This window comes from Psammomys obesus, unplaced genomic scaffold (assembly GCF_907164565.1).
Source record: "Psammomys obesus unplaced genomic scaffold, mPsaObe1.curated_primary_1811, whole genome shotgun sequence".
Classification (NCBI taxonomy): Eukaryota; Metazoa; Chordata; class Mammalia; order Rodentia; family Muridae; genus Psammomys; species Psammomys obesus.
The window spans coordinates 2,117,248-2,138,668 of record NW_026590663.1 but is presented as its reverse complement, the minus strand read 5'-3'; the positions used below and the strand labels follow the sequence as shown (position 1 = coordinate 2,138,668).

Below are 21,421 nucleotides of genomic sequence, written 5' to 3'. Positions count from 1 at the left end.
AAACAAACCTCAAAATATAAACCAACTTTATCCAGTATGTGTTGGAAGGATGCTGCTATTTGAGGATGCAGTCCTTTCAGTCTAGATGGCCTTTTTGAGCTCGGGGCTAGATGGAGGACTCTCTCTCTCTCCATCAGGGCCTCCTATTATCTGCCTGACCTCATCTGGAGAGGTCAGGCACAGATGCCTCTAAACATGTCTGATATATGGCCATTAACACAGTTCCCTGCTAGTTCTTTTTTTCCTGTGCCTACAGGATAATTATTGTGTTCCTGTTCACATGATAGGACCGTGTTGTTTAATGCAAATCAAGCATCCTTGAAGTGCCTAGTTCCAACTAATCATGTACAGTTATCCTGGGAGCCTCTGTCCACACCCCAGGGACTATAAGCATTTGTTCTCCCTGAATAAAGTTGAACTCTCTCCCTGAGTTGGTTTCTGGAGGTCATTTCTGTCATGCTCTTGTCCTTCGAAGTGTGTGTCTTGCCGCCTTCACCTTCTGTTCCTCCTGCCTTCCTGGGCTGGTGGCCAACAACCCCCAAGGGAAGAGAGGATCCACAAGTATACATACTTAACATGAAGTGAGCTTCTTTCTGTAGTAAAATAGTGAGGGGACAGAAAGATAGCTCAGGAGTTAAGAGCACATGCTGCTCTTCCAGAGGACTTCAGCTTTCCATACTGACTCTGCAGCTCACAATTGCTTCTAACCAGGGGATCCGGTACTCTGCGGGCACCAGACATGCATGTGGTGCTGATACATACATATAATATGTAGTGTATACACACACATACACATAGGCAAACACTCATATGTTTAATCCAAACAAATACATCTTTGAAAAATAATGAGTAATGCGATATCAACAGACAGAAAGAGATGGAGCAAGTCTCAGTGCACAGGAGTTTAGGAAAGGTTTTTCAGAAGATTTGAGCACAACTACAAGAAGTTAAGGTAGTTTACCAGCATTCTACCTAAATACGACAGTAACAGCCACTTTCTCAAGTGGGAGCATAATTCCCATATTAAGTGTAGCTGGCCTAGTTTGAAGATGAGTAGTGAGAGATGAGAAGGAATAGAACCCATTTTTATAGTTCTGTAGATGAGGATAAATGAAAATAATGTTAATAGGCAGAAACTCCACTTAGAACTAGGGTGGCTCTCAGAAAGCACTTGGGGCAACAGGAAGAACAACTTAGGGAAGCTGGATGAGTCTGCAAAGTCATGAGATGAATAGGAGGAAACTCTGTCCTTGAACCCCCATCATGGAGTCATGGAGTTACAAGCTGAAGCACTTTCTCCTACACTATTCTTTCTTTGTTTCCTTCTTCTTCTTCTTCTTCTTCTTCTTCTTCTTCTTCTTCTTCTTCTTCTTCTTCTTCTTCTTCTTCTTCTCCTTCTCCTTCTCCTTCTCCTTCTCCTTCTCCTTCTCCTTCTCCTCCTCCTCCTCCTCTTCTTGTTCTCATTCTTCTTGTTCTTCTTCTTCTTTTTCGAGGCAGGATCTCTTCCTGGATGTTCTGGAACTCCCTTCGTGGACCAGGCTGCCTAAAACACACAGAGGTCAGCCTGCCCCTCTGCCTGCTGAATGCTGAGATTAAACGTGTGTACCGCCATGCCCAGCTACTATGCTATGTTTCTCAGAGGAAAACTCATAGCACCCCACCACAGAAGAGGACAAGCTGCCTTGTTAGGACAATATTCTGCAATTAAAATGGTTCAGCTGATTAGTTTCCTCACATCAAATACCAAAAAACTCCTGTTCTGATAAGAAAGAGGATGTGAAGTATTTTCTATCTAACTGCTCCACTGCTCAGTTTATCATCTATACTCGGCTCCCCAGTCATAAGCAATGGACAATGGATAAGAAACTATTCTAGGAAAACTGTGTTGGTAACAGACTCAGAAGGGAAACTGAACAATCACAACTTGAAAAGGACACAAACCCAGATGTTCCCTTGGATCTCAATGGTAACAACTCCCGAGGGATGCACCATCTTGATGAGTTTTTGTTGGAGACTTGACTTTCTGGTAAGAAACGTTGGTGATCCTAGCCTTCATAAGGGCCTACCCTTGAGATCACAGTATAGAGTTCTTCGACTGGCACTCTTCTTATATCATCCGAAGTAACAGAAAGGTTGACCTTCACAAGACCAGGTCTTAAGTGACCAAAACCTAGATTGGCCCCACTATACATACGTTTTTTTATTCAGTCCTCAGAACACAATGTGAGAGTTTGTATTATCTGAGTTTTACTCAGACTAAAATTGAGGTTTGGAGAGGTTAATTACATTCCCAAGTTCACAGAACTAAAATTGACACTCACAGTTCTAATGCTTTCTCTTGTCTCAGACCCGAGGCTCTTGTTTTTCTTCTTTTTTCTTAATGAGTATTTTCTCTCTCCCCTCTTTGCTCCCTTTCTATTATTCTTGACTCTGCTCCAAGGTTGGGGCAAGTTTTACAATAGGCTCATGTGTGGTGGAAGAGTCCTTGATCAGGTGGGATTTGAAAACTGAATGCACAGCCACAGTGCAGCACTTCCATCATACAATAGCACTGTGCCCATCATACAATAACCTCATCCCATTTGGTCCTTTCTACGTCATGCAGCAATTTTCTACGAGTGTTTATGTTTTTAATGCATTTTTAAGATTCATTTCATTTAAGATTCATTCTTATTTTTAGTTATGCATATCTGCCTGAGTCTATATGTGAGTATGCACGTGTGAATGCCAGGGGACTCAAGAGTTGTATCAAATATACAACTCTAGGCGTTTGTGTGCTACCCGTGTGGGTGTTAGGAATTACATTTCAGGCCACACCCTTCATCTCTGAGCCATCATTCCAGCCCAGTTTTTATCTTTCTTAATCAGCTTTAGTGGCGTATGTTAATCAGTTTTGTGCCACAACAACCAACTTGACACAACCAACTTATCAAGAAAAGATATCAACTTCGGTTCATAGTTTCCATAGAGGTTTCAGGTCTGTGGTGAATTGTATTGCTTTGGGCTTGTAGCACATAACAGCCATGAGGATACATAGGCCTGCAACTGCTCATCTTTAGCCAGAAAAAATGATAATAGAGAGGAATAAAAGAGGTCTGAGTCCCATTACCCCCATCAAGGACATGAATGCATTGCAATGACCTAAAGACCTCCCTCTAGGCTCTATCTCTGAACAGCCCCATCACTTCCCACGCAGGAACCATGTCTCTAATGCATGGATCTTTGTGACCATAAGAAACAGCATAGATTGGGGGTTTATATTGTATAGCTTGAACATCCATGATCGAAGTGTCAGAGAATTTAATTTCCTGGTGAGGGCTCCCTTCCTGGCTGGGGAGTGGCTGCTGCTGATATCACCTCCTCTTCCTTCTCTTCTTCCTCTTACTGCTTTATAAAGACTTATTCATGGGGCTGGGGAGATGGCCCAGTGGTTAGGAACACTGGCTGTTCTTCCAGAGGAACCAGGTTTGAACCTCAGCTCCCACCTGGCAGCTCACAACCCTTTATGACACTGGTTTTAGGGGATCTACACCCTCTTCTGGGCTCTGCGGGCACTAGGTTTGCATGTGGGACACAGACATATACACAGGCAAAAAATCCATACGCATAAAGTAAACTAATAAAAAATGTAAAGATTTGCTGGTTTTTGTTTTGTATGTATGAGTATTTGCCCACATGTACACATGTGTGGGGACATATACCACATGTGTGCTTGGTGCCTGCAGAGGCCGGAAGAGGCCATCAGATTCCCTGGAACTGGAGATACGGACACTGCAAGCCATCCTGTGAGTGCATGAAACAAGCACAGGTCCTCTGCAAGTCCAGCAAATGCTCTTAACCACTGAGTCATCTCTCCAGCCCCAAAGCCGACATCTTACTGTGTTCTCTCACAAGGCAGAGAACCTGTGAGTGAGTTTGCATCATCTTACAAAAGCTCCAATCCTTTGGCGGAGCCCCCCTTTAACAGACAGCCCCGCACCCCCACCCCGATCAGGACTGAATCCAAATCTGGAAGTCTCAAAGCTCTATACTCAGAGATTAGGACTTCTACATATGAATATTATGGGTTATGGGAGCACCTATCACATCAACAGAAGGTGGTAACTTTTGATAGATACAAAATTCTGTAGTTTTATAAGTGCAGAATGGTGGTTAACGGCTCTTAGTGGACAAAAATAAAAAGAGAGTGGGCTGGGGAAAATAAAGGTCTGCCCACAGTTTGGCAAGACTTTTCCTTGCTGCTTTCTGAGTGGTGATAATTGCTGTTCATAATTAATTTGATTTAACAGATAAAATAATTTTGTCTAGCAAAATTATCATTCCCTATTAAATGTTTCCAGCTCTAAGTTTTAAGGGCATAATATTTAGTTTGCTTTGGATTAAAAAAAAAAAAAACCAACTGAAAAAGGACTTTAGATTCTTAAAATGTAGAGCAAGTTCTTGCCGTTTTAAAGCCTCTAGTTGGTTTAATTAATAAGAAAAATCACTTTAATTTTTTATAGAGGTTAATTTTTAACACCAATAATTAGAAGGAGAAAAATATACCGCTGGGTCCACAATGCATCACCTGTGCCAATAGTATGCCCACTCGGCTCCAGGTGGCCAGCGCTTTTGGGCCCAGGCTGCCTGGTCCCAGCGAGCACTTCGTCGTCGGCTGGAGCTCCAGAGAGGTGTCAGCCTGGGGAGAGGACTCCCATCCCATGCCCCTTGCTACCCAGCAAGGGCTCTTGCGTCCCGCCGCCCACCCACCCCACGCTCCCAGGAAGCGGTGGCACTGGGCGCCTTGGCTCACTCCCCTGTGCAGTTGGGCCTGCCAGTCATGCAGGCATAAAAAAGTTGGAATGTGACTGGAGGGATGTTTGTGAAGTATTCTTGAGCCTCTGCTTGTGTGATTTGTAAAACCTGTCGCTGCTGGACTCCAGTGAATTCAGCTGTGGCTGCCGAAAGCCTCTGCCTTGGTCTGAACTCAGTTTTAGCCTCTTTAAGGCAGATGTTGTGGCCGCCTCAGAGGAATCAGTTTTGATCCCGGGAAATTAGCCCTGGTACAAGCCAGGTTTTTGGTTCACTTTTGCCAGAGGCTATAGCTTCATTTCTGTGAGTGTGATTCATTGTCTGTGGTGACCGTTCTCATTTCTTCGGATGGGACTCGAACTGACGGACATTGTGGGACTTCCTCTAGCTCTCCCCTGTTTCTCTGAACGCCTCCACCTGGGCGATGTTCTCATTGCCCTGCTTCCACCAGCAATGGACTGGCAGGTGCTCTGGGTCAGGAAAGAATGTGAGGGGGAAAGAATGCGAGGGTGGAGATGTGAACGAAACTGTCCAGGACTGCTCTTGGCCAGGTGGTGACTGTTTTTTGTCTCAGTGTCTCTGTGCAGTATTTGTGTTTGCATCTCCTTTCTGTTTTCTGTTCTGAAAGGCCTCGAGGTGTCTGTGTCTGTAGGAGTGGTGGGACATGACTGAGTGGACACACTTGAGACTCACAGCCATGAGGGTCAAGAGGAAAAGTCCTTGGCCCTGGGGTGGATGAGGAATCCCACCTGTTAGTTTTGGTAGATATGGAATCCCACCATTGGTTTTAGATCAAGTAAGAACAGTTTTGTCGGTTTAAATGTATGTATGGCCATCATATGTTTGTTTTTGACTGATCTTAAATGGTTAATATGCTCTGTATGTCTTGGTTGTAAATTAAGAGTTATTGGGTATGTTTAAAGGTTAAATTCAAACTCTTATTTAGAACATATATATGTGCCTATGTGTTTATAAAGTCTATAAACACATGTGTTTAAATAGCAACAATGTAGATTGCCCAATGGAATGTGATGTGACTCCGCCATCTTGATTGCCATGTTGTGTGGGTAAGGGAAAGAAAAATAAAGATTACAGAACCTCTTAGTCAAAATGAATTTTGTTTACCATTCTATTTCCTTTTAGAATAAGAAGACAAGGCTCATTCCATATTGGTATTGGTGGATTGTTTGCACTGGTGAGTTTGTGTTGTAAAATCTGGTTTTGATTTTTAAAATTATGTTCATGCTTTGTGATTTCATTCCTAAAGAGGGTACTTTATTTTGATATTTCAAAAACAGGTTTTGAGGAATGTTTAAATGTTTAAGGCTATGAAACATTTTAAAGTTTATCAGGCATTTTAAATAATGAGCTTAGGCAGCATAACAAAAAACTTGGGATAGTTTCTCTGTCCCTTCCGGGAAGAAAAAGAAAAAACTTTTGGTATTTGTTTTATTAATTTTACCAAATGAAACCAAGCCATACTGTTTGAGCCAATTGAGAAAATTGCAGTTTTTACAGTGTATCATGTGGAGAGCTGCTTGTTTGTTAAGCTGCTTTGTTTATCATGTTTTCACCTTGACGTTAACCTTGAGAAAGAGAAAAGTGGAAGTTTCGCCAAGTTCCTTAAAACTTACTCCAAATTCCTTAAAGCTTGTTTGTGTGACCTTGGACCATATCTGCTACAGGAAGTAATTTTAGAAAAGGAGTTTGGTAGTTCCGGAACTTCTTTTTGTATTGATGTGACCTGTTTTTGGTTTGCCTATGAAAAATAAGCTCACACTGGGCTCTGGCAGTATCATGTCAGGATGGAAAGGATTTTGATGGGAGTTTTTATGCTGTCTGAAAAGCAAGAGAGAAAGCAAGAGACCAGGATATTAAAGAATAGCTTGTCTAAAGTAAGAATGTCTGGTTAAACCAAAAGAACAGAGTTAGGAAAAGCTAACTTGAAGGTATATAGAATGTTACCGAAGGTACAGTGTATGCATGGAAAGGCAGAGGGCATATGAACTGTATTTGCTTTGGTTCTTCATACCTGTAGATATGATTTGAGAAAGAACTGTAAAATATCTTGTTCTTCATTTAAAAGCCTGGTGATTCTTCAATGCAAAATGTTTCCTTATGCTCTTTAAAGGGGGAAGAATTCTGGCCGATAGGTTTGCTGTGGCCAGAATAGTTCATACAGTTTAAAATTATTCTGTACTGTTCTGTTATATAGTTGGTTCTAAAACTTATTTGATTACAATGTTAGAACTTCTGGTTATGGGAAATTGTGAATGTTCCACAGAGCTTGCTGTACGATGGGAGGTAGCAATGTCATCAGCTACACCTAATGGCTATGTTTTATATTGTCAGCCACACTCTGTGGCAATACGTGGCTAGCCGCCATGTTGGTTCAGGAATAGAGGGGGGAACCATGATTTTACTGCCATCTTTGTTTATGGCTGCCAGCTGTGTTCAGTTACATGTGGCTAGCTGCCATGTTGGTTCAGAGATAAAGATGGTGGAGCCATGGTTTTGCCACCATCTTAGTTTAGGACTGCCAGCTGTGTTCAGTTCTCTGATTAGAGGTATGTGCAACTTTTGTCCTTTAAGCTTTTTGCTGCTCAGTTTTAATGCAATGTGGTAGGATCAACAAGATTTGCTTGCCCCTTTATGAACTGTGTCTGATTAAAAGTTTTGCTTTGATTTTAGTTCAGAAAGAGCAGATTTAAAGTTATGTTAAGGACTGCAGTTGAGTACAAGATTGAGCTTTACCTAGTCTCTTTATTTAGGTTTTTTTGTTTTGTTTTGTTTTGTTTTGTTTTTTTGGTTAAGCCTAGGAAGGGTAACTATGAAGTTTGCCTATATAGATCTACTTGAAATATAGTCCTAAAACATATATCTAAGAAATATGCGAGAATTAGAGTTTACAGCATTCTGTTTTATAGGATGCAGTTTAGAGCTGATGTTAAAGATAGCCAAAGAAAAACTCAGATATGCTGGCCCTCAAGCTTGTCAGAGATCTGATGAATATGCCATTTTAACATGTGTAAGCTTATTGTGACAGAGTCCCAAAATCCTGGCAGTAGCTCCCCAAGGTCTCTGAGAAGATTTGGGCAAGATAGATGACTTTGACTCTGGATTGTGGCATGCCAACACTGGGCAAGACTGCCATAACTGGCCCACTGCTAGGGCCAGTTTAGGGCCAGCCTAAACTATGGACAAAGCTGTGGACACATGGGGAGTCATTGTTTCACATTGCGGGAAGCAAGGAGAGGTCAATCTCTCGTGTTCCCTTTTTTCCACAGAAGCAGTCTCTCATTTTCTGTGCCTGGCTGGACCACCTCTGCTCATTATGTCATGAGACCACAGGAACCAGGGACACTGCCTGGTTGATGGACTAACTAGTCATCTCTGTCATTTTGATTAGTACATAGATTGGCACATTCATTTAGCTTATAATTTATCCTTCTCAGGTCTCTGATCACATTGATGGTTACCCTAAGCTTATGGTAGCTTTACAGCTAAAGAACAATTAGATCCACTGTTAGTTCACTGGTCAGTTCATTAGCTAGTTAGAACTACTAGGTACTAGATCCTTTATTTAGAAAGGCAAACAAGTTTGCTTTGCTCACAGGCTTCATGTTAGTTGCCTATGTCTTATGATAAATAGCTGGATAGAAAGATGTGGAGTTTATGTAGGGTCTGAGGATATAGGACTTTAGGTTGTGAGAATTTAGAGAGTGTTGTTTGGTCTGGGAAAATGTTTCAGGGTTGATAAATGCAAGAAAAATTGGAGAGTCTAAGTAGGTGTTTTAAGGTAATATGAATATGAGTTGTAATGATATAGAAAAATGATTTAAGGCATATTGAAAATGGGAGCTATTTTAGATTTCTCCCCCCCTCTTTGCTACTGTTGTGCTTATGTTGTTATAAGATTTCAGAAGTTCAGAGTTTTGACATTGATCAATATAGTTCTGATAAGTTGATGGAGCACTGATTGTTTATTATTCAGTTACAAGCTTGAGATTTTAATTTCCTTTGGTTATCCTCTGTAAATAGACTTAAAGGTGCTTCTCATCATGTTAAAAACATCTGTTTAATGTGTATGTTTGACACAAAAGCCATAGCTTTTTCTATGGTATTCTTAATATCTGCCATTTCTGAGGCATACTTTGACACAGGAATATCTTAAACATACTCCTTCTAGTTGTTTTGTTAAGGAAAGTCCAAACATCCAGGGTTTAGCACTAAAGCCATTAATGTATTTCTGCCTACTTTCCAGTGTGTCATGGAGGTGGGGGCTAAAAGTAGATGATGAATGTACAAAAAGTGACCAAGCTCCATTGGTGACTGATTACCAACAGCTGTGCCCACAGAAGTGTTATCGTTTCAGACCGTGGACACACCTAATTTGATTATAAAGGTTACAAAACAAACAGCTAAGAAGAACTGATGCTCATTTCATTGGATGTAGTTTTACCTGTTACTCACAGAATGTTGTTTATATTAGATTTGCTGATATGTTACTTATCTGAGTTTTTTAATATATTTTCATTTGTAAACTAAAAATTCATGTGAGCCTCAGGAAACCAAAAAGTCATGAGATCTGGCATAGCACAAACAGACCACATATGAGTTTTTCCCCTGGTCTTGGGATTCCTCACTTTTCCCATTTAATAGACAAATTTTAATTTCTGTCTCTAGTCTGAATTTGTCTCAGCAGATTTTCATCTGTTTGACTCTATTTCTGGATCAGCTATGGACTTCAAGCTGAAATCTAGACTTGCTGGAAGCTGACATGATTGCTCCCTGCCTCTTCAGGGGAATCAACTGACTAGACACTTCTGAGGACTGCCCCATTGCCCAGCCTTATGACTGGCATATCAGCCTTCCTAGTCCCTGATGCCAACAGTCCTATTGTCAGCACTGAAGTAGTTTCAGAAGATGATACCCTTGGCCCAAAATCCCACCTAGCAGGCTGAAATGCTAAGTCAAAAGGGGCTCCCTGACATTAGGTAATATCTTGGGCACCTGCTTAGCTGGCATAGGAACTAGTATTGCAGCAACTGGGCTAAAATCCTGGAGAGACCCTAGAGAGAAAACATTTCAGAGGATGGTTTAAATCCTGGTATAATAGTTCTCCTTGCTTACTACCCCTATGTCCACCCTGAAGGGACCCCTACTCATTTTGATTTTTATTTTTGGCCTTGTATTTTAAATCACTTGATGGCTTTCATGAAGGAATGCTTGGGAGCAATACAGTAATGGTACTCAGACTCCATTTCAGAAAGGTAAATATGTGGGATTCTAAGGGTCATATCTGGAAGACCCAAGATTGGGTCTTCAAATGATCATGGGAAGGGGGGAATGAGAGACCAAAGGATTAAAATCAGTGGCTATTATTTTAAAGGTTATTGCACAGGCCTGAACCAAGGCCAGCCAAATGGAGATATGTCTAGCCTTAATGCCCTGAGGAGAAGAACTAGCCTCACTGCATTCTTTCCTGCCCACTAATTATACAGTTGCTTAGAAACTGGCCCATATGACCAGGCCAGAACTGTTTGTAGTCTTGGTGCCTAAAGTGGACCAATCATTTCAAAAGTCAATTTCCCTTACCCAATCATGTAATGCCAAAGCATGTAAGTCCCTGCTTGCTTTTCTTTCCCTTTGAAAACTCTGTACCCCTAGACCTTGGGGCCACATTCCTCTCCTGTTTCCACAGGAAGTTTGCATCCTGTGTTCGAACATGTATACAATTAAAAAACCTCATGTATTTACAGTGGGGGTTCACGAACTAGGCATAACAACAGGGGCCTATGAGTATATTAAAATCATATAAAGAAAACAAGGAGCAAGGTGCGATGGTGCACACCTTTAATCCCAGCACTCAGGAGGTAGAGGCAGGCAGATTGCTGTGAGTTCCAGGCCAGTCTTCTCTACAAAGCAAGTCTAGGACAGCCAAGGCTACACAGAGAACCACCCCTATCCCGTCTTGAAAAACAAAACAAATCAAAAAAGACAAGAAGTTACTGGATATACCAGATCATGGAAAGGTTGGTACCCTCACACAAAGTGATGGGTATCTAACACCGTGATGGCTGATAGTGTATGCATCCAGGGCCAATGGTCACGTGACTCAGGACTGACTGGCCCTTCCTTGGGCTTCAGCATGGCTCTCCTGATGCTAATGTATTTTATTGAATGCCATCTGCTGGTCTATCTCTTCTCCCATCTGGACCCAAACCTAGCATTTCCTGCCCTTAGACCCACATTCTGTCCTTTACCTCGCAGCTGTACTTAATTTTGCAGCTTTGCTGTAAAATCTGACTATTCCGCAGTCTCAAAGCCGTTTATGCCCTGCAGCTAGTTCTAGGTTCCTTATCTCATCAATGCGCACTCTATCTGCCTTTCTTTCAGCCTACTGCAGCAATCTTTTGAGCTCTGCCTGGGCCGCTCTATCGTGTGTTCATTCTGAAACTATACATATGCATTTACTGTGTGGCGTATGACACGAGAATTAATATTAGTAGTTAATAATAATACAAGAACCTACATTTGTCTCAGTCAGATGACCAAGGAAGGCAGGATTATTTGAGAAAGTGCTGCTACAGAAACCACCAGAGCTTGTAAATTCTTTGTTATTTGACAAATTCTGGCATTGTGGAAGGACATAAACCTGTTACAGGTTCCTTCAAGATAATATTCAATAAGATTGTTCTTTTCTACTCCATAACGGAAAACTACTGAGTCTGGGAGGGAATGTCTTGTGTTATGGATTGAATCTGAAATTTCCCTACAGTCTCATGTTTTGAGCACTTCATCTCTGCCCGATGAGATGATGTATTTTAGAGAGCTATGGGTGCTTTAGTAGGTAGGAGCCTACCTTGTGGAAGTAGGTCCCATGGGACAAGTCTTTGAAGCTAACATCCTGGCTCCTAGGTTCAGCCACTCTCTCCTTCCTGGTCTAGTGCTGGTGAACATGCCTCTTCCACATGGTTTTATCCACCACAACTGAGCCTCTATGCCATGATGGGATGAAATCCTTCTGAAACTGTGAGCTTATATAAGTTTTTCTATAAGTTTTCCCCTTGTCAGTTCTTTTTGTCACATTAATGCAAAATTAACCAGCATACCCCAGATTACCTAAGTAAGCCCTAAATAATGATACGTCTTTGAAGATCCAAAACAAAGGAAGAAAAAAAAAAGATCATGAGAAATAGGTGCAGTGACTAGAATAGTCACCACAAACTAAGGAAGAGCTATAGCCACCAGAAGCTGGAAAAGGTAAAGAAGGAATCTCCACTGAACCTCCAAGTAAATCAGCTGCTAGAATGGGGGAAAAAATCTTTGTCAAGAGAATGGATTCTTTGGCCTCTATAGAGACCTAACCTTCCAGTTGGGCTGGTTCAATGACTTTGGCTGAGAAGACCCCTAGTCTATAGATAATAAAGTGATGGCGCTGATAATTAGTCTTTACTGGGAAGGAAACACAGGTAGACTGCAAGACAGGTGAATAGGCAATACCAGCAACAGGGGACTGAGTAGAGCCAAAGCCAACAGAACACTGTCCTATGTTCCCTTCCTGCAGTCCTGGATGAACATACCAGGCGTCAGCCACCATAGAGTTAGTGTAAGGTTTTAGTGTACGTCTAGTGAAGTTCTATAGCTGGGGTGTTAACATGGATCCAATGCCCTGTTCTCAGGTTTTCCAGTAGCTGTTTCTCTGTGTGAGTTTGTTCTACGTAATGTGATCACATATTGATTTTCTGAATCCATCTCAACCGTGAAGCTACAGAGTTACTTTATTGCCACTAACTTCTCAAGTCCTTTTATAACCACATCTACCTTCTTTCCAACTCTTAGTTTTGGGGATAACAAACTGGCAAATGGAAAAAAAATTACATTGGAAAAAACAAAAGCCCATATCAGAAGTGATAAAATTGCAGTAATGTATAACAGGCTGCTTTTCACCAGGGAGTAGTTATTGTCTTGAAAATGAGATACATTAAAACATTTCAGGATTCATATACAACTCAAAATTGTTCTGTATTGAGCCTATGAGTTCAATAGACACAAGGGGTTAGGGGCCTGCTGTGTTCCTGACAGTGTTTTGGTGGTGGAAATATTCAACTAGTTTTTCAGAATTCCTCAGGGATAGCAGGTGAGCAGCTCTATAATGAAATTGCACCATAAATGTTTCGTGAAAAACAAAAGGCTCTGGTAAAATTGCTAAAGGGCATCTCTAAGAACCATGAGAGGGGTTGGCACAGAAGTTAAGCATTTGGCAGGGTGCTGCTTAGATGCTAAGTTACAGGCATAGAGAGTAAATGTGTGGCCTCTGGTGTCTTGGGAGAGGGTCGTGGATGAGCCTGTGTGTGAGCACCAGTGGGTGTGTCCTGGAGAGGGAGATGTGCCTGCTGGAGGTAAGGAAGGGAGAAGGTTCTTACAAGCCCCCTGCTGTGACTCAGGGCTGACCATGAGAAGGGGATGGAAGGAATATATAAGGAATGTAAGGATAACGACAAAACTGCTAGAATAACTCTCTGGAGCCCTGAGGACATGTAAGGTAAGTGCAAATAAGTACAACCAACGGCTGTACAAACTGGTACATTTGCATGCAAATCAGGGAGAAGTTGCCAAAAGATGCATCTTCTGACAACAGATAGACATAAGGTGAGTTTCATTTCATACTAAAAGCTATATTAAAAGCAGGGAGAGAATTGTTACTGTTTTAATTTACAGGTACAACACTGCCTTAGACAGACCAAGCAGTTTGCTTCAAGTCACTGTGTAGGTGTTAATGGGTGGAACCAGGATCCAAATTCCTCTTTCTAACTCCAAATGCACCCCTGTTATCTCAAGCCTGTCAACATTACCACCGGATGGGGCAGGGCAGTGGCCTGGAGGAATGGGATTTAGAACTTGGGACGTTGGGACGCTGAGTTGACTTTGGAATTTAGACTTTATAATTCCCACTGCTGTTCCTTCTCCTTCTTTTCAGTGAAGTGAGCAATTTCTTTGGCTTTGGCTTCATGAATAGAGATGGAAAATTTGACTATTGAATGGAATGATACAAAATGCCAGATGCTATATTTGAGCAGACCTTCTCTGGGGAAATAAATTACATATTAAAATACAAACTCAAGCCTCAAAGAGACCACAGCAGTTCTACAGAAAATATTTCATACACACACACACACACACACACACACATAGACACAAAGGATTCATAACAAAGCTTTCATATTCAGTCAGGATACAGGCAGAATAGCTTAGATGTGGATGGTCTCTGTGGAAATGAACTTGAACCAAACAGTCCACTGCTGTGCTATTGGTGCCCTGCAATGGTAGAATGAAATCCTTTTGAGATTATGGGCCAATATGAATCTCCTTCCATGTCCCCCCCCTCCCCGCAACTCCCGGTCAGGTATTTTGGTTACAGAAACACAAAAATAACTGATAATGCACTGGGTTACTTAAATTTGTCTGAAATAGTATTATGGAAGATTCAAATTAGAAGAAACATTGAGGAACATGAGTATGAATTCTCTTACTGTGGGAGTGGAAGCAATGAAGACAATGCAATAGACATTAACCTAGAATTTGTAAAGCAATTTAAAAAGCCATAGAGAAGGATAATGAGGCAATTCCTGTTCTATATTTAGGTCACAAGTATACATCAAGGAAAGACATGTTACACATGGAATAATGCCAGCATTTGAGAGTCAGTGCAGCAAAACAGCAGTCCAGCATTTCCATCTAACAGGAGCAACTGAACTAACACTAGTTAGAAAGGGGCTCCACAAATTTAACAGTGGGGAATGCCCAGTGAAAAACCTACAGAAGGAGCCCAAGCAATGTATCAGCAAGTTCTGTTTTATTTTATCTGTTCTGCTCTTTGTGTATTTCTTAGTCCTGTTCTGTACATGTGGGATTTTGGCCCCTACATTGTTGCTAATCTGCCTGCAAGTAATTTCAATAGAGAACAATCTTTAATGGGGTACGAACAATTGGGTGGTATTTTGTTACACATATTCCTACTGCCCTGCCTTTCAAAGCAAAGAGTGCATTGCAATTTAATGTAACTAGAGAAGTTAATGTTTAATAAAAACAGCCTGAGTCCTTTTGTGTTTAAAGGGTTTCCATATCACGTCTTCAGAAATGAAGTTGCAGTCATGAGCAATTGTGTCTTAGGATAACACAACTTTATTTGATACTTGTTCGGTTGCTTTTTTTGTGAAGCTTTTCTGGCCAATTTTTTTTTTTTTTTAATGGAATGAGGACAAAAGTGTTTTTAGCTGACTCGAGACTTACTTAATTTTCTTTATTGAGAGATACCTGAATGTCAAAGGTGTAGTCATATTTTCCCATTTGCTCCATAGCAGTGAAAAATACTTAAGCTATTTACTTTAAAAGTCTGACAAATACATGTTTAAAAAATTGGATATATTTATTTTTATGTGTTTTACATATATGTGCGTGTGCCACAGGCATGCCTGGCACCCTCAAAGGTTAAAAGAGGGGTTCTCAGCCCCTGGAGTTATGGCTGGTTGTGAACTACCATGTGGGTTCTGGGAACTGAACCCAGGCCCTCTGCAAAAGCAACAAGTGTTCTTAACAGCTGAGCCGTCTCTCTAGCCCCTGACAAATATAAGGTTTAAAATACCTTAAAGACTATGAACATATTAGACATATTATATGCTTCTGTGTATGTATAGTGCACATTTGTTTGCCTATATCTCTGAGCATGCACATATGTGGATATGTGTCTCTTTTTTCATGTGTTTAATGTGATCCATGGTTTCTACATCTCTTTTCAGCATTACATACATAATGGTACCATATTAACCTTTCATAAAGCATCGTAAAATTAGGGCATTTAGTCATAAACTTTCTAGGAGGTGATATTTTATGAGGCAGAATTGCAAAGTATTATTTGAGGGATCCACTAATAATCCTAATAATTGTTTGTAATATAAATCTGCAAATAATTTTAAGGGCAGGGAATTTACTTTGTAGTCACTACTTGAATACATTTTCAAAATGTAGGTCACCTTTATACACTGTATCATCTAATTTAATCTATAAGTTAGACAAACATACTGTTTTCATACACTGAGAGACACCCTAGAAGCAGAATGGAAACTATATCATCAAAATAACCAAACTATGGGTTTTATGCAAAGGCAAATGATTATAACACACACACACACACACACACACACACACACACACACACACACACACATATATATTAAACCCCTTAGTTTGTGGAGAGTATTGGGTGTGTACCAAAATATAGTGCTGTGAAAACCATCAACATTCTAACGTTTTTATAATTGTTGTAATTAATAATTATTTTTAATCAATTAATAATTTATAATTAATAGGTCAAATGACTTATTTAAGTTAACTAACATCTTATGAGCAAGGACAAAGTTAGGAATTCTGAATGTACCATGTTATAAAAATTCTGAATCATAGCTTTAAATTAAACCTCTGTTTTATATTTTACCCAATATGTATGGCTATTTTTACTCTGTATTTTCATTAAACTGTTATGCTTCCTGACCTTCTTTTAAAGCAAGATAATTTTCTGGCTACCTCTCACAGTTTGAGCTTATAATTCAATATAAACATACACACACATTAAGATTACTTGTGTGTGTGTGTGTGTGTGTGTGTGTGTGTGTGTGTGTGATTTTAAAGTAATCTTACTTCTAGCATTGGCCAGTCCCTAACTCTTAACAAACTACGGTTACACTATTGACTACTATTTTAAAAACTACCTTAGAAATTAACAAAACAAATGTGTGTTATGTCAAGATGCTGTCGGCTGTTTCATCTGGGTAGGTGTATTGTCATTGTCCAGCATCACTTTGGGGATTCATTTAGCTCAGAGAATTAGGTGTGGCCGTGTTAGCTTTCTGTCAGGGCATACAGTTCCTGAGATTATCAACTCAAAGGAGGAGTGATTTATTTTAGCTCAGAGTTATGTAGGTTTGTATCCAGGTTGGTTAGATTGATTCAGCTTTTGGGCCAGTGTCAAGGCAGGACCTCAAGGCAGGAGCTGGCCAGGAGAAATACTTTAACACATAAAAATATGTTTATATTAAATTATAAGCTCAAAAACCTGCAGGAAGCTACTGCTGTCACAGTGTCAGAGAAGAAGAAAGAAAGAAAGAAAGAAAGAAAGAAAGAAAGAAAGAAAGAAAGAAAGAAAGAAAGTAAGTAAGAAAGAAAGAAAGAAAGAAAGAAAGAAAGAAAGAAAGAAAGGAAGAAAGAAAGGAAGGAAGGAAGGAAGGAAGAAAGAAAATGGTTGGGTTCCCAATGACCCTTAGCAAGCTAACTTCCTCACCTAGACCTTACTTTTTACAGAGCCACCAGTATCACAGACTGGCAACCAAGACTTTAGCACATGGTTCTGGGGACACTAACCCAAACCAGAACAGGTTGGAATGCAAGATACATCACACTCACCGTAGTTCATGCCTTATTGGGGGTTACTGCTCTGATTTGGAGATATTTACCCTCCTTCCCCACACGGTAGTCTCTCACTCAGTACCCTGGATTGAGTTACTTTATGGTGCCTGGAATCTTTGATGGCCATATTTATATAAAATCTATTCTTCTAAATACACAAGAATGATTCCAAATGGCTTATTTCAGTTAACTAACATCCTGAGGCTTTTTAATAAGTTTTATGTTTAAAATAATGTGATGGACCCTTTATAATTACAGATAACAGTTTTATCTCAAACCACACACCCATTGAATTGAGGATGAATGTCTTTTCTTTTCTTTTCTGTTTCTTTTTCTGTTTTGTCTTTTGAGACAGGGTTTCTCTGTGAAGCCTTGGCAGGCTTGGCCTTGAACTCACAGCGATCTGCCTGCCTCTGCTTTCCAGAGTGCTGGGACTAAAGCTGTGCACCACTATACTAACCTTGAATCATCATCTTCTTCTTCTTCTTCTTCTTCTTCTTCTTCTTCTTCTTCTTCTTCTTCTTCTTCTTCTTCTTCTTCTTCCTCTTTCCTTCCTTCTTCTTTTCCTCCTCCTTCTCCTTCTTCTTTTCTGAGATAGAGTGTCTTTGTAGTCTTGGCTGTACTGGAGCTCACTATGTAAAGCAGTGTGGTTCTATTCTTTGATTCCTCCCTCAGGGCATTCAGGCACCACTGTATGGGGAAGATAAGGCAGAGCCTGAAGATAAGGTGGAGTGAGTTTGAAGGATCTAGTCTGGACAGCAGGACTGTGGGGAGAAGTCCTTCTCCCACAGTTTTCAGTTGGTAGAAGTCTCCATTCTGGAGGGGAGGGAGAAGTCCTTCCCTGTAGTTTTCAGTGTTACAGCTCTTATGAGCAATAGTAGCCCTGGGGTGACTTCCCTCCTTTGCAGTGTCCATGCACTTGAGGAAGAAAGGAAGCCTAGCTGGGTGGGTCTGAGGGTTCAGGTCTATGGGTGAATGCCTGGAGAGAGAAAGCCCTCTCTGGAGCAGCTCTCCAAGTGTTACAACCTTTTAGCTCAGATGCAGCAACTCTCAGATGCTAGCTGGTGAAACAGCTTGAGCCAGTATAAACCTTGGAGGAGTGGGAAGGGATTCCAGGGTGGGAGCATATCATTGGTTGGAGCTGGGGTGTTGGTGATGCTTTATTTGCACGGAGAGGAATTCTTCGTGCCAGGCTATGTGAATACTCCAAAAATTGCAGACATAGGGGATCGAGACTATGTGCGCCAGGGCATGCTGGGACAGAACTGGGAGGGAGAGTTCTGCCAATCTCAAGACAGAGATTCCTAGGGTTTGGATACATCTCCAATGTGTTCTAACTCCATGCCAGATTCCCTGGTGACACGGTCCACAGGCCCCACAAACCAGGCTGGCCTTGAACTCACAGAAATTCCCCTCTCTCTGCCTCTCAAGTGTTGAGATTAAAGATATGTGCTACCATGCCCGGCCCAAGAATAGTCTTCTTAAGCGAGCCAAAGAGAGGGACTCTGAAGTTACTCATATGGGTTGCAGCTTGGCCCTGTGAGGTCTGAGCAGTCTGACTCCGGGCATAGTTTCCTTCTACTGCCTCCTCCCTGCTCTGTATTTATAGGATTAAATGAATAAGCAGATGCAGTGTGTGCTGGCACATAGTAAGCGCACATGCCCCATGAGCTCTAGAACAAAAGTGATGATTGCCTGTCGTTATAACACACGTAACGCCCTGTTGATTAGCACCTCCCAGAGCTGTAAATTTCCCTGCACTCCCCTTAGCTGTGACCACTAATCCTGAGCTCTGCTCTCATCTCCCTACCCTAGAGAAACAAAACATAGGAAGTTAGCCTGACTTATCCACAAAACAGGCTAAGTGACATTTCATTCTAAAGAAGTGATTTATTGACTTAAAAAAAATCACCATCTGTACATTTTAACACAAAACATATACACAGGCACATGGATTCTTACACACTGTAGGCAGCACGTTTTGGGAATAGTTTGGTTCTATTCTATTCAAAGAATCAAAACAAAACAATGTTGTTGTGAATCATTTATTAAATTCATTGGTGACCAAAGAAAGGATTCTGAGCTATATTGTATATTATTATTATTGTATATTATTGTATGTTGGGAATAGGAGATCAAACAGACTTTAGGAGCAAGTATTGCATGTGACAAATATAGTTTCCTAACTATATTTAGGAATATAGTCTGTTAAGTTAGAGAGGAAAAAGCTCATTCCCAAACAGGAACTTATCTTCCTGCTCAAGAGGCTTCATAAATTCTCTTAGTGGGATACAGGAAGTAGAGGGCAGGCATGTATACATTAAGTGTTATGGCTTTTTGATACTGTAAAAACCAATTGCTTTTTGTTTGTGGCTGGGGGAATTGGATGGAAATCCAAATTTACAACTTAAATTTTCAGCAGGCGATTTAGAAATAACTTTTATGTCTTGGTTCATTAATTCATTAAAGTAATATATAGATTCCTGCTTAGAGTAAACATGAGGACACATACATTAAGGGAGTGGTGCTTTGAATGAGAATGCCTCTGTCCTTCATGGGTTTATATATTTGAATGTTTAGTTGTTAGTTAGCGGAACTGTTTAAGAAGGACTGGGAGGTGTGGCTTTGTTGGAGGAGGTGAGCCACTAGAGGTGGGCTTTGAGGTTTCAAAAGCCAAAGCCAGCCCAGCAGTGTCTACTGCTTTCCGTCTGCTGTCTGTGGATGAGGGTGTAAAGCTCCCAGCTACTGCTCCAGCAGCATGCCTGTCTACTTCTCACCAGGATGATCATCCACTATCGCTGGTACCATAACAAAGCCCCCAACTAAATGCTAAACAAACAAACAAACAAACAAACAAAGAAACACCCCATGAGAATTGACTTGGTCATAGAGTTTCTTCGCAGTAACTAAGTAACGAAGGCAAGTAACTATGATAAAGGTCTGGAAAAGTGTTGGACCTTCAGAAGGTGCTCGGCTGTTTGCTGTTTCATTGCCTTTCCTGGTCAGAAGCATCAGAATTCATAGTTCTTTTCTAGGTTGTGTGTTTTATGTTTTTGGAGGAAAGCTGAAATTTGTTAACCTAATTGCTATAGTACAAACTTCATTATAATTTAATTTTTACTCCCATAATTTATCCCGATTTCCAAAGAAATAAGTTAATAGTTGCTAATTATTCAGGTACGGATTTGAAACTAGGAATATTATTGTATACTTAGATTGTGTATACGAAAACTTGTGTTCCTTTCCCAGTTACCCCTACAGTCTTGCAAAAGAACATTTGTCGTATTGGTGATAATTTGTAAAAAGAAATTGCATGCAACATGCAAGCAGTAACCTTCCTCTTGGATAGATCATTCAGGGTTGCAGGATTTGATATGCCTATAGGATGTTTGTGATCAGTTACCTAGTTTCCAGGAGTCAAGAGAAGATTCCCTATGATCCTAGTCTGATCCAAGTCTATAATGGGGCTGGGCATTTCAAACTGCCGCGGGAAAGGTTGAGATTCTGTGACTGAAGGGCGGAGGCGCTGACTCACCTCTCCTCCTCCCCGGGTGCCACTCGGCTTCTCGCGGCGGCCGCTGCAGCTCCCACGTGGCAGGTCCAGACTGAGCCACGCGGGGCTGGAGTGGCAGAGGGGACCCTGGAGCTGCGCCGCTGCGGCCCTTCCTCCCCGCACCCCCGCGTCGGCTCGGTCCTCCACCGCCAGGGGGCGTGCGCGGCTCCGCGGCGGCCCGGCCCATCGGCCCCGGCGGGAAGCGTGGGGAGGAGGCTCGGCGCGAGCTGGCTTCCTCCACGGCGCGGGCGGGCGCGAGCGGACGGGGGAGCCGGGGGAAGGCGGGGCGCGGTCGGCGCGATCGGGAGGCGGCGGAGGCTGCCGTCGGCCTCCGGCAGGACTGACGGCCGCAGGCGGGTGAGGCTCGGGCGGGCGGCGGGGCTGGGCGCGGCTGGGCGCGTGGAGGCGGGCGCGGGGCTGCACGCCGGCTGCCTGGCACCCCGACCCGGGGCGCGGCTGCAGCGGGGCCCGGCCGTGCGGAGCATCGCGGCCCGCATAGCGGCGTCTGCGCCTGGCGCCGGGTCGGGCTGCACCCGGGCGCCGGTTTGCCCCTGGCGGTCGGAATCCCGCGGGCTGAGCGCTCCCAGGGAACAGGAAGGGATGGACCGGCAT

General features: G+C 42.0%; 2 protein-coding genes across 2 annotated transcripts in view; one reads left to right on the top strand and one right to left on the bottom strand.

Annotated features, from left to right (window-relative positions):
* Window positions 1-801: 801 nt before the first annotated feature.
* LOC129677514 (sterile alpha motif domain-containing protein 1-like) lies at window positions 802-21,421 on the bottom strand. The gene is made up of 3 exons (XM_055608139.1): window positions 20,792-21,421; window positions 17,717-17,946; window positions 802-1,543 (listed from the first exon to the last, which is right to left on the bottom strand). The coding sequence occupies exons 1-3, from the start codon at window positions 21,419-21,421 to the stop codon at window positions 1,300-1,302; spliced, it is 1,104 nt and encodes a 367-aa protein (XP_055464114.1). The 3' UTR covers window positions 802-1,299.
* Fam3c (FAM3 metabolism regulating signaling molecule C) overlaps window positions 21,090-21,421 on the top strand; it is a 44,575-nt gene continuing 44,243 nt past the window's right edge. The window contains exon 1 of the mRNA XM_055608162.1: window positions 21,090-21,166. The gene's annotated coding sequence lies outside the window, so the exon portion shown is untranslated. The remainder of the gene's footprint in view (window positions 21,167-21,421) is intronic.

What these genes read in the sequence shown, in the direction of transcription:
- LOC129677514 (XM_055608139.1), bottom strand. Translation starts at nt 21,421, where the DNA reads ATGCCGGTCCATCCCTTCCTGTTCCCTGGGAGCGCTCAGCCCGCGGGA. An exon ending in GCACCCGGGGAGGAGGAGAG is followed by an intron (nt 17,947 to 20,791) that starts GTGAGTCAGCGC and finishes TTCCCCATACAG; the next exon opens with TGGTGCCTGAATGCCCTGAG. An exon ending in GAAGAAGATGATGATTCAAG is followed by an intron (nt 1,544 to 17,716) that starts GTTAGTATAGTG and finishes TGTGTGTTTTAG; the next exon opens with GCAGCCTGGTCCACGAAGGG.